At 47.0% G+C, this 16,387-nt stretch overlaps 1 protein-coding gene across 5 annotated transcripts in view; it reads right to left on the bottom strand.

The window, feature by feature from the left end:
* Positions 1-15,544, bottom strand: part of arhgap12b (Rho GTPase activating protein 12b) — a 57,845-nt gene extending 42,301 nt beyond the window's left edge. For 3 of the 5 annotated variants that reach the window (XM_071485651.1, XM_071485653.1, XM_071485654.1), the window contains exons 1-2: positions 15,401-15,541; positions 11,054-11,823 (exon numbers count right to left, since the gene is read on the bottom strand). In XM_071485651.1, coding sequence (XP_071341752.1) covers positions 11,054-11,731 — 678 coding nt within the window. In that variant the 5' untranslated portion in view covers positions 11,732-11,823; positions 15,401-15,541. Of the gene's footprint in view, positions 1-11,053; positions 11,824-15,400 lie in introns of all 5 variants that reach the window. The other 2 variants (XM_071485655.1, XM_071485652.1) reach the window with 2 other exon arrangements.
* Positions 15,545-16,387: the final 843 nt, after the last annotated feature.

Here is a 16,387-nt window from a genome sequence, read left to right as displayed (position 1 = left end):
ATGTAAAACCAAGTATTCTCCTGAAGAATGGTTCTCTATTTACTTTTTTAAAGGTCCCATATTGTAAAAAGTGAGATGTTTTTCATTCTAAAGCAGGTCTAGGTTCTATATTAATACTGTGAAAGTATCAAAGCCTCAGTCCACAGAGAAATGCACACAGCCTGTATTCAGAAACTGAGCCTCAAAACCAGCCGTCAGGACTTCTGGAACTTTGTGATGTAAGTGTTTACCTGAAATGTGATATATTTTTTTATTAAATCACTCAGAAAACAAAAATAAATGCATCTTCTGACGGACACACTTCGGATAAAACACTGGAAAAGTGTAAAATATGGGACCTTTAAGACTGCGGGGTTTTCCTGTTCCCTGACATTTCTCTTTGCTCCTCTGCTTTAGACGCTACCTGGTCTGTACATTTATTACAGAAACTCTGTAATCCCTCCCTGATAGAATAATCAACAAGCTGTCAGTCAACTACACAAAGAGGAGATCCAACCAGCCAATGGCGTTGCGGAGCCACCGGAGCATAAACGCCGAGACATCCGTTACCTCTGGCATATCCATTTCAGTTATGGACACTGGGAGTGCCTCTGCCAATCAAACACAAGGGCACTGAAAGGCTGCTGGCCTTGGAAGTCTCCTCTGTGTACTGGACAGAACACTGATCAGCCTCCTGGTGTCTCTGTTATATCAGTGAGCTATTTCTGGCTTGCGTTGAGGAAACATACAGAGACAGTGTACTGTATCCCCAAAAGGTAAAGTTTGGTCGTCAGCCCCCCTGCCAAGCTGAAAGCCCATCTGAGTGCAATTGCAGCATGTGTGTTGATGCTGTGTTAAAATTGGATTTGCTGGTTTGAAACGACTGTTTGGGTGCAGAGCTGTGAAGCTGGCAGAAGGATCCAGACTGATCCACAGTGGTGCAGTGTGTGCTCTCTGTGTATCCCCTTTGTTTTTCTCTGTAGCATCTCTGTGCAGTGACAGCTGCTAGTGGAAAGTTCTGAGGACAAAAACACAGTTTCTGGAAAGTCAATTCAGAGATACAAATTACAGGGCTGTTACAGGACTGTAGCAGCAGCACATCTTAAACTACTGGCATACAAATGATCCACAAAACCAGACTGACGATACAACACAAAGACACAACCTTTGGTAAAAAAAAACTAAGCAGCACAACGTGACCAACAGATTGCTCAGCTACACCTTTCCACAACCTGAAGCAGACACCAGCAGCTGCTGGATGATGATGTAAGTGATCTCTGGTGAGACGACCACCAGTGGAACTGTTTCAGCTTATCCTCTGTCTCTGTGGCAGCCACATCAAGTAATTACTACTACTGATAGCTGTGGCATATGACAAAGAAAATACGTGCCCCTTGACGCTCAAAGACGCCCACGCTTGGATGCTTCCACCGGTCCTCCCACACGCTGGCAACCAGCAGCAGCTGCACCTCTCGAGGAAAGCGGCGAGAGCAGAGAAACGCTGGATGGCTTGCAAATTTTGTCTTTGATCTGCAGTAATGTGCTGAATTGTTGCACTCAGACACAAGCTGTTGCACAAAGAGACAGACAGTGAAAGTGAAAGAGCAGCAAAAACACACGGACGAGGGCAAGAGGGTGACAAGAAGGTGAAAGATACACTTTCATTACACAACAGATCAGATTTGTCCTCGTGCTGAACTCAGCTCCAGGTTGAGTTCTCCTGAAAGACAACTAATGTCATAGAGAACAAGCTGCACGGGAGCCTATCTGACTTCACACAACATCCTCAATCACATCCCAACAAACGGCGGTTACTGAAGAGACAACATGAGAAGCGTTTTGAGAGGAATTTCCTTCTATAAAATCATGATTTGTTGCAACTGTCAACTTTCAGTCAGTCCCTGTGCATGAAACACCGGCGTGGGCGAAAAGAAGGAGAGGGAAATAAACAGAAAGTGCTGCGGGGAGCTGCGGCGATCCACTTTAGCGCTCTGCTGACTCCTACACCCCAAGGTACATTCAGAGGTAATAGGTGAAATAGGAAACAGGGCGCACTGTATGATGCAGCCAGGCCCAAAAACACTTTTGTGCCTCAAAAGCCATTTTTGAATGGCTTCACCATCATGGTGTTAATAGCCACATACATCTAACAAAGACAGCTTTGGGAAGTGGTTCCCCAAACCATGTTCGCTGTCTTCAGAAGGTTGAGTGTAAGCGTAGCTGCTTGACCTGTCCGCTCATCCAAAGCAGGAGGCTGCTGGAGGGAAAATGTCCAGCAGCTGTTTAAAAGGCTCCAGACGCAGCCAGCTCCAGTTATGTAACCCCGCACTGAGCCCGGTTCCCTGAGCATCACCACTTGTATGCAAACACGGACCTCTGAGGATAACACAGCAGAGGGGGGGTGGTCAGGTTACTTGCTAAATAAATCCCACACAAGAACACCCACACGTGCCCAACACCATTTCAAACACATAATAGCTCATGCAACAGTTGGCGCTGTCAGTCTGAATGTTTCAAGGCGAAATGTCACAGGCTCCGGTGGTTAGAGCAACAACACTGGGACCAGAAATGTCCTGGACAGCCAGAGCAGGAACAGAGCCAGAGGGAAGCTGGAGAGGGAGGCAAGGAAAATAAATCAGTGTGCTATCGAAGGCCCAGCAGCCAGGGGTTCTTACCTTCTCTGGGTACATGCTGTCCCAGTCCCCCGAGCTGCAGTAGTGAGCCAGGCCCTCAGAGAGGGGTGGTGAACGACAGGGCTGGGACTGAATAAACCACAGTGAGCAGTGGAGAGTGAGACAGCGGGAGCGAGCAAATTAAATAGGTGATGGACCCCCGTCATCCACTCTGTTAATAAACGCCACGCCGCCTCACAGGCTGACAGGCGGAGCTGCTTCACACACGCTGGAGAGGAGAGGACTGCATCCAACGAGGAAGAAGAAGCTCTGAATCACAAAGTCTCTCCTCTGTCAGCTGTGGTCTTTAGTTACATAAATGTCCCTGCAGTTTGGTTTAATACAGACCAGCTGATAAACAATCAAATTTCTATAGCTGCTAAACGGGTGTTGCTAGGAGACGTGGAGATGCAGTGACTTTCCAAGGTCATACCTGCACTGAAAACAAGGCAGAATTTCCCTTTAATGTCACTTCTTTCATTCAGCTTGCTGCTGCGTCCATGTTAACACATTTCTGTTTGTTAAGAGGGTTTATTCTGTTTTGTTTAAAGTGATGTCTTGAAATAAAAGTTGCAATAGTTTTCACAACAGTCAAAGAAACATCAGGACTTACACCAACCTGCACAGCTGCACCGATCACATCTGCTTTGCTCCTGCATTTTTCTGTCCCTGTTTTTTCATGGATTTAACGATTTGCACAGAACAACTGATGCTCCTGTTCCCACATGCAAAGCTCAGATTTGTTGGGAAACACCCATAAATGCATGGAACAGGGCCACTGCATATGAATCACTGCACAAACAGGAGATGTGGGCAGTGATTCAGAGGTCTGGAGCCAGGCTGTATCACAGCACTGGTTGTGTGGCTGGTGTTGTTCATGGCACAATGGATACAAGGGAAAAATGAACTATGGAGCAGAGTTAAATCAAACTGGACGGTGCAGCAGTTTAAATCAGAGCTTCCTCCAGCCCCTCAAAGGTCAGTACTGTCAGGATGGTTTGCAACTCGTGCAATTTGACTGCTAAAGTTCAAAGCTGACTCGACACGAAAGCTTGAATTTATTCAATCTCTGCAAGATAATCCACTCATCACAGTGATTACACTGAAATGATCTGATTTTCAAATTTGTGATTTATAAATGCTGATGTGACCAGCAGCTATTATCCCTTTATCTGAAGTTAAGACAATATCATCATCCACAACTAATATGCATTTCATTATGTTCATCTCACATGGCCTGAGTAATTGTTGCAGTGAGGAGGGGATTTAATCAGCACCGACAGTATGCAATGTGACCTGCCTGATGCGGCAGTAAGTAGCTTCTACCCCAGCTTCAACTATTTCACAGGGATGAGAGTATCAGATGACACGCTGTTTCAAAAAAGGGGTTTCCACTGAGTTCCAAGAATAAAAAGTTGAGGTAAACACTGAGTATTTTATTACATTTTGTATTGGCATTGGTGGCTGCTACAATCCAAAAGTACTGGTCTCACAGTTCTCCACAGTTTAGTAAACAATCCCATATTTTACACTTCTCCTGTGTTTTAATTGAAGTGTTGATATCCATAGGAAGATATATTTTGGTTTTAAGAACCAAAAACCATCTCAGTGTGGTTTTACATCTCCTCTCTCAGGCTTCTCTCTGGAGCTTTAGAAACAACAGGTCAGCAAGCCAATCAGAAGAGAGAGTCTGAGCCTCTCTTCTGATTGGCTGACTGTTTTCTGAGTGATTGAATAAAAATATAGCAGATTTCAGGAAAACGCTTAGAGAAACCAAATCCTGCAAGGTTGGATGGCGGATCCAGGTGGGCTGGGCTTGGGGCATGCCTGACAGTGGTGACTGCTTTGATGTGACATCACAAAGTTCCAGAAGTCCTGACGGCTGGCTTTAAGGCTCAGTTTCTGAATACAGGCTGTGTGCATTTCTCTGTGGACTGAGGCTTTGATACTTTCACAGTATTAATATAGAACCTAGACCTGCTTTAGAATCATAAAACACATGGACATCTACCTTTATACAATATGGGACCTTTAAGTAAACCATTATATCTGTCTCACCTTTAGCCCATACTTCTTGGAAGGAATTAAAAGAGGTAAAATCCTGCACCTTACACAACAGACATGATTCCCTTTAACCCTAAGCCTGATTTGTCAACATCAGCTCTTACAGTCGTCTCGAAGGGGGCCCTGGGGGCTTGTGGTTTAATCCTCTTGTTGTATCACATAGGCATGGATCAGGATGGATGTAAAAAAAAATGGCGGTCACAGGTTGAAATGCGGACGAGGGGTTCTTGGTTTCCTCTCTTATTTTCCTGCCCTTCACTGAGACCACATCTGACAACGTCAGTCAGTAGAAAGGTTGAGGGGAGAGACAGGTGTGCAGAGGCCGGCGGTGGAAGAGGAAGCAACAGAGACAGAGCATGTGTGAAAAGTAGAAGAGAAAGAAAAAAGACCCAGACAGAGGAAGGAGAAGAGAAGCAGAAAGAATGCAGGCGGCAGATAAACACACAGACAGACAGAGGCAGGCTCTCACATGAACACAGCAGAAACACTATTTGCTCAAGTTTCATATTAGATTACTGCAAAGTCCAATGCTTCACTTTTGAGGGTCAAGCAGACTTTCACTGACTTAGCTTTGCTTGTTGCCTGACTCTCTGTGTGTGTGTTGCCTGACTCTGTGTGTGTGTGTGTGTGTGTGTGTGTGTGTGTGTGTGTGTGTGTGTGTGTGTGTGTGTGTAGGCACTGAGGCAGGAATGTCAAGTATGCACTGGAAAACAAGCAGGGGCCTCCTTTTCAGCTGGTTCGGGAGTAAGTCCGTCGGCACAGCTCCAGATTATGGGTCGCAACATACAGGAGATGGTTACATTTTACAGCACTTTGCTGCCCGTGCTCATATTCGGTGGTATTTACGAGGACATTATGTAATAAGCACTTTCTTGTACTTACCTCAGAAGATTTCAGTTTATGTGGAAATTGGCTGTGAAGAGTGCTCTGCAGCAAATTTTAGGCTCTGCAGGCAAAGGCTCCATTTAGAACAACATGTAATTAGCAGGTCGTTTCTGTACAGTAAACTGAGGAGCTTCCCAGGACCCTCAAGTGGGACAGAAAGGCCTTCTCAGCAGCCACCACACTGTCCTTTATATGAACGATACACACATTCTGCCTCACGTGGGACAAAATTCACATCACTGGACAATAATGATCCAATTTACTGCACCAAAATAGCAGTGCACTGATCAACCTTTCTAGGAGTGAATGCATTTTTAAAGGGCACTTGGTAGTCCCAACCACCCCCACACAGCAGTCTATTTCAATACACCGCTGAGCCACTGATACACATTTTCAGCCTTTGCTCTGTTGCACAAGTTAGCAAACAATACAGATTAGCGGGACCAAGTCAGAGAGCGCATGTGTCTCCCACAGAGGCAGAGAAAACAGCAAACAATCAGCAGTCCGTCCACATCTCAACACATGATCAGACATTCATGACATCCAGTTTTAATGCTCTCCTCCATCTTTAGTGGTGACCTCGTAATGTTGCTCTTTCAAGTCATTCATCTCACCGTGGCAGCCAATCAGGGGCTCACAGCTCACAGGCTGCAACTAATCTCCAGATTCACCCAAACATAAAAACATATCTGTCTGGCCTCCTGCTCCTGGGGCTTTGCCATCCCATAGGGGCTACAGCAGCTCTGTCAGGGCCCAGGGCCCTCGCACTTTGTCCCTGTCTCCCTACACCCACAACCAACAGCCACCACCCCCCACTCTCTCTCCCTTCAGGCATTCAACTAGCAAGCAGACCACACAGCAGGCTGAAGCAGACAGACTCAGCTGCTTCCTTTTGTTTTTAAAGCCTTTGAGGATCTGTCCGGATACACTTACAAGCCAGTTATGTCACTGAGGCTATGGGCATCCTCAAGGCGGAGGCTTCTGTGAAACGAGACATGTGATGCTGGAAGACGGTTTATTTTAGGGGAGTGACTGATCCAATTTGTAATCTCAGGGAATTACTGGTTTTATTATTGACATGGAGCTCTGCATGTTACAGAGAACGAGGAGTTACTCAACAGCTACAACTGTGACAGACGGGGAGGGCCCAGCAGTGGTGATACTCTGAGTGTGATTGTGTGAAATAGTCTTAAGGCTGGGGAGTATGGGGGTGTGTGGGGCTGGGGGCTCTCAGCATCTTCCTAATCAGGCAGGGAGTGAGAGCTGGGCTCCACAGACACAAACACTTCCAGGGCCTCCACGTCTTCCCCTCAGTGACACATCTCCAAGAGAGAAAACAACAATCTGCCTCTCACACAATCCCGCAGAGCAGCGTTCATCCACTCATTAAGTCACTGCACTTTGGGAAGAGGAAGAAGGAGCCATTTCCCATCAAAGGACGAGTCTCTTACTTTCCCCATTTCCTAAGAAGATATGAGTAAACGTCTTCCAGAATAGCCCAACTCAAATAACTTCCTCTGTGGTGACAGAGACTGTGTGGTCGTGTTGTTCTGCTGAATTTTAAAACAGGCAACGCAGCAGCGTCTTAAAAACAGCACAGCCGTAGAGAAACCCAATATGTTTATGTGAAAAACAGGCTTTAAATCGTATGGTTTGCCACATTCATTTAAGAAAATAAACACCATCCCACTGCCAGGTTCTTGAGAAGTGAGGAAAATAGGTTTATTTTACCAATCCCTTGAGAGCAGAGAGCTGTGCTTTCAGAACAGTTGGGGGGAAGGGGGGGACTTGGTGGCTAAATACGATTCAGGAGGATGGCTGTGTGACCACAAACCCCCAGCAGCCCCTCGTGGTGGTGAGGAGGAGGCGGGGAGTGGACCCTCAGCCTCCGCTGCTGTGATAAGCAAATTACACATGGAAAGCATGGAGGGACGCTAATCGTCACCCGGAGATCAAATCTAATCAATTAGAGGAGACCAGCTGGCAGTCGAATAGAGGCATGTCAGCGACAAATCCTTCTAGCACATCCATCCACCGTCCATTCATCCAGCAGCTCCCTCTTTTCTTTACAGAGTTAACGTCTAAGGCAGAGGAGGGCCTGTGGAGTTTGTGGAGCCGAGACTGAAGGTGAACTGAACTAGGGGAAGTTAGTGCCAGTCGTTCCTGGATTATCTTATATATAGTTTTCTTCAACAGCTGTATTTTCGTCAACACACCCTTCCTAGTGTTACAAAAAAATGTTACAGACATTATTATTGGCCTCTGTCCGGTTACTGTACAGTCCAGACAGCCTGCAGAGCAGCTGCCCCACATTAAACACCAAAAATAGCCAAAGAAAGAAATAAAGTGTGCGTGTCCTAATCATAGCTCAGTAACACAACCCTCACTGTGTGAGTCCCCACAGCTCGGGCTGCTAAAGTGACGACCACCTTGTACAGCAGAGGGGTAACCGGTGCCAGGGTTTAACCAGCTATACTTCCTCTCAGCACCAGTTTGATGCACCGATCCAACCCAGTGAATCAGTACTGGGATCAATACTGATCTTATTAAGTGGATCAGACTCATCCATATTAAATAGTCTGTTTGTTCATGTCATTTGAAGATGGACAGAGCCTCTGTGATGTCACCCACAGGTTTCTGAAGAGCAGTTTTGAAGCTCAGAGCGGGCTGCTCCACCGTTGCCATCTTGGCAGCGCCCGACTCCCAGATAATTTAAAACTGGGCAAAGAGGTGCCGAGACTTCAGTGCACGTTGGTTTGTGGCGAGCATGCACTCACCTGCCTGTCATTTAAAGCAGCCACATCCTCAATCATACATAAATTTAAGCCTTAATAAAATGTAAACAGGTGACTTATATTAAAACTCAGCTCCGTACAGTTGTCATGAAGGATGAAATCAGCTCTAGAGACCAAAACTGTTTTTTAACCAGGCTGTAAACATGTTTATTTTTGCTGTAAAGACATTTTAACATGAGAGTCTATGGGCACTGACTCAGTTTTGCAGCCAGACTCAAGTGGTCATTTGAGGAACTGCAGTTTGGGTCACTTCACTGTTGGCTTCATTTTTCAGCCTCAGAGGTTGCCGTTTGCTTTTCAGTAGCAGACAGGTTTTAAATTTGGGCAAAAATGGCAATTATATTGGACTGGTAATCTGTCTAGAGCTGTGATGATCAATCTATTAATTGATTTGAAAATAAATCTGGACTAATCTCTAACTAATTGATCAATTTATTCATTTTTCAAGCTAAAAAAAAAAAAGTCCCAGATCTCCTCATTTCAATCACAGATGTTTCCACATTTTCTTTTTTTTGAGACAAAACCTGCAGCCTGCTATGACATGTTACTGTTTCTACATGTTACTGATATTTATTCAATTTCCAGTTCAGTCTATTATTTAAATTTTGACTGATTTTCACTGTCAGTTCATATTTTAGTCACAATTCTTCAATATGCCATTATCAATTTTTTGATAACGCTATTAATCTCTGTATCAATCTCAAAACCCAGCAAGGGTCAGGCTCTAGAAAACACTAATAACTGCTACAATACAGCATTGTCACAGAGCGATCCTCTCTCTCTCTCTCTCTCTCTCCTGCACCCAAGCAATGGCAGGAAGCAGTGGAAGTAGGGAGTTGAAAGAATCGGGTTTTCTGCGGGGTCATTCACTTCGCCTGGCAACAGGCCAAACAGGACACACTAACACAACACCACAAAAGGCACAAAGAGCGAGGGAGTGGGTTCCACCTGCCCCGGCGACCACAGACAGCGGCGAGCTTCACGGGGAGTTCTGGCTGATTTCTGTCCGCTGTCTGTTTCTTATCCGCCTCAGCAGCCGCTACTGTAGCTCGACAAAACAACTCCACACACTCCAAAGAGCTGCCCATGCAAATGTGAATGGCTGAGAGTGAAATGTGTTTATGTTTTGGCCCCTGTGATTTGACAAGCATGAAATGAATTCAAAAAGGTTGACGAAGGCGGGCGGCAGCACAGAAAACAATCCTCGTCTTAGATAGATGGGGCCTTTTGAGGTAAGTCAATTCTGACCCACAAACCATTTAGGGCTCCCACATGTGCGACTCTGAAGTTGTAAACTGTGTTAGCATGCCTCCATTCTCACTTTGCTTTCCTTCACATGGCGCATCACACATGGCATTCACACTCACACACGCTCACGCTCACACAGTGGTCCCCACGGCGGCGCGACTGGGGGCTACAGACTGATCCTCGGCAGATATGACCTAGTTTCTATTCAAGCCTGTCTCTCTTTGTTCATTCCACGGTGGTGGAGGCTGTTGGAGCCCATGAAACAAAGAACACAAGCAGCACTTGGAGCCTTCAAACAAGCTGACCCTGCCTGGATACATCCACTACCAAAAATGGCTCATGGAGGCAGAGCTGCCTGGACTCCCACCGTCTGGAAATCTCCTCCTTTTTCTACTTTGATCTACTTCCACTGCAGACGAGGAAGGATAAGCCTCAGCTCCTGCAGCCCTCACCCATTCTCTCTTTCTCAGGGTGATGAGACAGATATCATGGATGTGGGAGGGGGGGCTGAGTTATCAGTCTGGGGACTGGAGGGACAGGGGGGAGGAAGGAGTATGGTTTCATCAGGGGAACATCAGAAGTTTGGATTCATGGATCAGAAATGGACAGGCTCGCTTTATATAGATAATAATATATGATAGGAGCATTATTTTGGGTGCAATAATTCTTAGGCACACATCCCTGGAGAGCAAGATGATCCGCAAGTTTAAAAAGCAAAAGTAACAGTTTCAAACCTACTGAACCATGCAGTTATGTTTGGTATTTCCTTGTATTAAATGTACCTGAAGAGTCATTTACACAACCCTTCATTTAACAGTGGAGCTGTGAACAGACCATTTAGTCTTTAATGACCCAGCTGCAACAGCTGCCACCCCCCCCTCAAAAAAAGCACATCTGCACAAGCCAGACAAATTCTGCTTGAAGGGCAGCAGTAATTTCAATAAGCACCTGCAACTGTTGCAGCTTTTGTCAGATCTGGCAAATGAGGCACAAAATTGTTGGAGGCAGACTCATGTGGGAAATGATGAATGACTGTAGCTCTGCAAAGAAACTGTGAGTGAAGAACACGCAATCTCTGAAAAGCCCCAATGACAGAATCAGATTGGGACAAGGGCGGTTATCTGCAGCTGGCCCAGGAGGGAAAGAACAAAATGAGCAGAGGGCAAGAAATAAACCAGGGAGAATGCAAGAGAAGGAAAGGAACCAAGGGCACGACTGAGAGTACAAAGAAGGACAAAACTAGTGGTGCTCATGGGAGGCAGTTCTCAAAAGGAACAACTACCTTTCACTGGGTTCGTTGCTCTGACAAACATTGGCATTGGCAGATTTTTGCATAGATCATTCCCTTTAGCTCAGATGAAGCAGATCAGAGAGGACGCCATTTCTAGGGAGAGTAAAGAAGCAGCTCACCTGCATGTGTTCAGTGGAGCTGCTGCTCAGCTCGTCTCCAGACTCTGAGTCGTTGCGGAGCTTGTTCAGCCCGTCTCCCGGCAGCTCGCTCGGAGGGGAGGCCTTGTCGCTGTCTGGACTTCTGTTGTGGTTGTTCCCCACTTTGAGCGGAGGCGAGTCCGCCCGTGTCCGTGGCAACGTGGAATTGTTGGCGTGGTGATGGTTGTTGTTGTTGTGGAGAAGTACCAGCTCGGCGACCACCTTGCAGTGATGGGGACTCCCCATGTTCTGGTTAGCATCCTTGGGTAGAACAGGCGGCGTGACGCGATCAGAGGACGGCGACGGGGTGGAGGAAGGCGACGGGCGTCCAAAGCTGGACATTTCTGGCTGGGGTCTGTTGAGGTTTTCGTTGGATGCACGGCAAATATCCAAAACAGTGGGCTTGGCCCTCAAGGTGGGCTTCTGTGGGGGCATGAGTGCCCGGCGTACCTCCCTGACGTACTGTGCTGGCACATAAAATGCCTTTGTGCCCTCCTCCTTCCTCACCTGCCACCAGTCCTCGTTGGTCTTCTTCACCAGCATGTAGCACTCTCCCTGGCGGATAGCCACCATCTTGTCTTTAGCCTTGTACTCATAGTCGTACTCCACCTCGATGTAGACCTGGCCCGGGGCGATGGGCAGCCCCTCTCTGTCAGCCATGACTGCTGGAACAAGCGCTTGAACTGTGACCTCAACTGCTCAGCGACCCAGGCCTGGAGGGCTCCTCATGTCTGACTGTCGTAACTCCTGAGCTGCAGCAGATGAGACAAAACATTTAAATGTCACAATTTATATATTTCTAAGGCACAAGACCTTTAGCAAACATCCAACCATTAAAACCACTCAAACATGCTTCTGTTTCAAGGTAAAACCTCACCTCATTACTCACCTGATTACCACAACCACAAAGTGCCTCTGCTGTAAAACACCCACACTGTGACAGGACCCACCTCCACACAGACATACTCCACTGGTGAGTCTGAAGAGTGCCACAGGGCAACTCCTCCCTCCGATCATCAAAAACCACAACAGACAGTCAACACTGATTGTTCTGGCAACCTACACCACCACTAAGGATATCCAGCCTGGTAACCTGATCACCCTCTGCGGCGCTACAGGTGATGACAACATGACACCACACACTGATCCTGCTGCATGTGATCCAGTGACTACAATGAGTCTGTGGAGCTCACACTCCCTCGGAGACTGCATCCAAAAATAAAGAGTGTGTCGCTTCATGGAGTCCTGCTCTGCAGTTTGACGTTATTACTCATTACTGCAGTTACAAGACACAGCCAGGCAGCTTTAAAAAGCTCAGGGTGATCCTCCCGATATTTCACACACAGTCAGTGTGTGTGTGTGTGTGTGTGTGTGTGTCAGAGGACAGCTGGGCCCTCGCCATTCCTGCAGGGGTTGTTTTGGGATGAGGTCTGTCATTGATCCGTCTGTCAGAGAGTATCCCTTCATTGGTTAACCTAAATAAAAACCAGAGAGCTCCCACTGCAGAGGAGCTGCTGCTGAGCCGTGGCTCCCCTCATCTCAAATTCTCTTTCTTCCTCCCTGAAATAGCAGCCGCCGTGGAGCGACATCCTGGAAGTGCAGGCGGTAAAAGCAGGTGCTTTTAGTGAGGCGTGAGAACACGCCACTGAATCTATAAGGGGTCCTGCCTTATGTAAAAGAATATGTACACACACACACACACACAGTCTGAGGCTCAGACAGACGGCTATGAACCCAGAATAGATTAACACTGGTGAGAGCATCTGAGGCAGAGCTGGAGATGGGCTACGTGTTCATCATGGGTTTAAATAGTTTCTGTTTTATCTGTTTCAACACCGTGAAGCACACACACACACACACACACAGTGTTACATCACGTCATGGTTTTTAGTGTGTGTGCCTGCCTGGCAGCAGCCCAGTCCAGGCCTGTCCCGGTACGAGCTTCAGCCATGATGTCAACAGATGCATGTGCAGGCCTTTATGAATGACTGTCTCTCCAGAAACAGTCACTGTCTGTTTTCATCTGTGTGTGTGTGTGTGTGTGTATGTGTGTGTACTAGGAATCGGTATCACCAGAGGTGCCAGAGATGTAGTCAGGAGCCTGTCAGAGCTTCAAGTCACGCACATGATAACAGCACAATCAGTGATGTTACGTGACAGCAACGGTCCCAACCCCCCCGCAGGAAGTTCACAGTGTCACGGCGCCACACGCTGAAATAAATATGGTCAGTGTCTCTGGTGTGATTTTAGCTGCGTGTACTGTTTTCTCTGATAAAGGATAAAACCAGTATTAAGTGACAGAGTGGGGTGTGAGAATGTCACAGTGTTAATCTGAGTAAAGATAACTTTATCTGCTGGATTACCAGCATCTCCCGTCCCCTTCATACCCTCAGCATCTGAAGTTGGAAACAAAAGATTAACGCTCCCAAACACACACAAGTGTAACCAAAGACTGTCAAAGACCTGGTTACTAAACTGGAAGAGAAAAAGCAGAGTGTGGAGTAACTTTTGTCTTGTGGGAGGCATGTCAAGACCCTGAGAAACCTCAGGAACCAGACAGCAGATAGCTGGAAATCAGGCATTCACCTCGGCAGCGGCCCACAACTGAGTCACAACAACAAAAATTACTGTTAACCATAAATTTAAACCGACTCCTCAGACACAATACAGCAAAGGCCTTCTTACAACTCCACCTCCCCCACCCTCTCTGTATTTCATCTGCTGTGGCGTCTCTGCCAGAGGACCAGAGAGTAAATTCTGCTGCAAATGAATCCCCGCCGCCGCATGGTGTCAGAGTAAAGTGACGTCTCAGAGGAGAGCGCCAGCCAACTTGTTGCTCTGTGGGGACTCAAAGGAGGCCGCTCATGTTTAGAAACAAGCTGCCACAGCTCAGCACAGCAGCGCCTCAACAGCCTCTGCTTGTCTGTCTGTGTGGACCCAAGCTCCTACTGCGGTTCCCAAAGTGGGGACTGAGGATTTCCAGGGGTCCCCCTCCTAATGAGAGATTTTAATGTATGCACACATATGTTCATGACGCTCTACAGAGGATTTCACATTATTTTCCTCCTTATAATAACTATTAGATTATCTATGATCGATTCACCAGCTTTTAAATTCCACAGCTTCACCTGTTCTTGCATCATGACAATGATCTTGTTTCTGTTGTCATCATTATTATTTCCAGCTGTAATTGCAGAACAAATGTGATTCTATTTCTTCCATAGACAGGTATGTATTTCTATAGAAAAACCACCAGTAATAAAACTCTGATGACAGATGTGGTTCCCAGGGGAAATCCAAACTACTGTAAAACTGTTTTATTAAATACAATGTTTGAGTCCATAACCCACATGACTCTGTAGTGAAATGCCGCAGCAACACGTAGAAATCAGCCCCATTAAGTTATAAATTATGCTTAAAAAAATGGCACAATAGCAAAGGACTATATGGTAGCACTCATAGTTCAATCTGCGGTGTAGCTGGCTGAAAACCAAGGCACGCATCGATACAGAGATCACGACTTGTGTCTGCCTACATCTGCAGACCAGCCACTGTAGCTGCAAAACACCCAGAGACTCGGACTGCCTTTGTCCCTGTGCTTCATTCAAAACAGATGTGGCCGAGCAGCATCCACTCCAACATGTGCTGCTGCAGTCCCGTCCATCTGCCCCCGCGATTCGCTGCATCTGACTATAGGCGCTGCATGCAAACACTTTTCCTTTCCTCTGGCGCACCGTGGAAGCTCTGAAAACAAGCGGCGTGAGTGTATAAATTGTGGGGGTCTGTGCGGCCACGGCATGCCTGGGGGCGGATGGCGGGGGAGGAGGTGGCGGCGGGGGGCATAGGTGGGGGGCAGGGTCCCTTCCAGCCCCTCACGGACTGCAGAAATACAACACAAAGGAGTTTAATCCATGTGCATTCACAACAAAGGGCTCCGACTCGACATCACCAAGGACTCCCAGGAGCGAGGGAAGGGCAGGGACATGCCTGCCGGAGGAAGACCCCCCCTGAGCGGGGACAAACAGCCTAACACAGCGCGAGGAAACAAGCTCCGCACAGACTGATGCCATCACGCGGGGCGTTTAATTACCTGACACAAACACGAGTGAAAAATAACCCTCACGTCTCAGGTGATTTCTGCGGCAGGTTTCATCTCTGCGGACGGTCGCAGCGGCTTCGTGCCCGCACGAAAACACCGCAGGTTCACTCGGATACAAGCCCCGCGAGCCGCAACAGCGTGCACTGCAACAAAGTAACTCCGACTGAAGCCAATAGCCTCTCGCTGACCGGCCGACGGAAAAGCCCCACGCAAAGATGAAACGTACCCACCTTTGAAAACTCCAGTGGCGGGTCTCTGTTCTCCGTCTCGACCGGAGAGGTGGCCGGGGGGAACTTTTCCCACCTATTTCAGTGTCGGCTGCTCCGCCTGAGTCCGCCGCAGACCTCCAGTCAGTCGGTTTGTTCGCAATCCCCCGCCTCTCTGCGCGCCGTCAAGTTCTGCGCGGCTACGTAAGGCACATCCGGTCACAACCTTCAAAGTTAAAGCTGCCTGAAGTGTTTGGGTTGAGGCTGAAAACGGTGAAGCAAAGTGAGAATAACGAATCGAATACTCAAGAGTTAGAGCGATATAGTCAGTGAGATATATTTATTTTCTAAATTATGAACACCCATATTAACCTTCTTATCCTTTGGCTTGTATTATTTTCTGTTGTTGCTCAGGGAATGGAGGATTTTGGGTCAAAGCATATGTTGTTAATAAAAGCATGAAAAACTTATAACACTTGTATCAATTGTGTTCATTTTATACAACAATCCACCCACATTGTTCATTCAAATCCTGCTGTATGTTTGCCTGTCGTGACCCATTTCCCTGCAGTGATTACAGTTGAATATTCCGTCTTATAATCATATAAACTCAGTCCAAACACATGCACGGCGCACAAAAGGACGTCTAGGCCACAATCTTGAACAAAGATCATTTAAAACACGTTACCAGTGAAGCTTACCCAAAACACCATAAAATGCATCTTTTAAATTGTTACATGGTCATTTATGCAATAAAACGATTTTCAGTTACTATTTCCACATGAAATCTAATGACACTTTAAATTCAATAAAAATTATTTTGTCCATCCATGCACTTTATCTAGTTTCTAGGCTTTTATTATGAAGGAAAGGTCGTTAGAAATTCCGGTGCTTGTCGGCGTGTTTCCGTTCAGCTTGTCGCAGCAGTGGTCTTTAACCCAGCAGACGCTGGTCTGTCGCTCACACCCCGCACCGTGTCACCGCTGATAGACGGCGTCCAGACCGGTCCAG

This window comes from Trachinotus anak, unplaced genomic scaffold, assembly GCF_046630095.1.
Source record: "Trachinotus anak isolate AG129_WGS33_773 ecotype Australia unplaced genomic scaffold, CSIRO_AGI_Tana_v1 ptg000009l, whole genome shotgun sequence".
Classification (NCBI taxonomy): domain Eukaryota; kingdom Metazoa; phylum Chordata; class Actinopteri; order Carangiformes; family Carangidae; genus Trachinotus; species Trachinotus anak.
The sequence above is the reverse complement of the archived record's forward strand: the minus strand, read 5'-3'. Positions and strand labels throughout refer to the sequence as shown.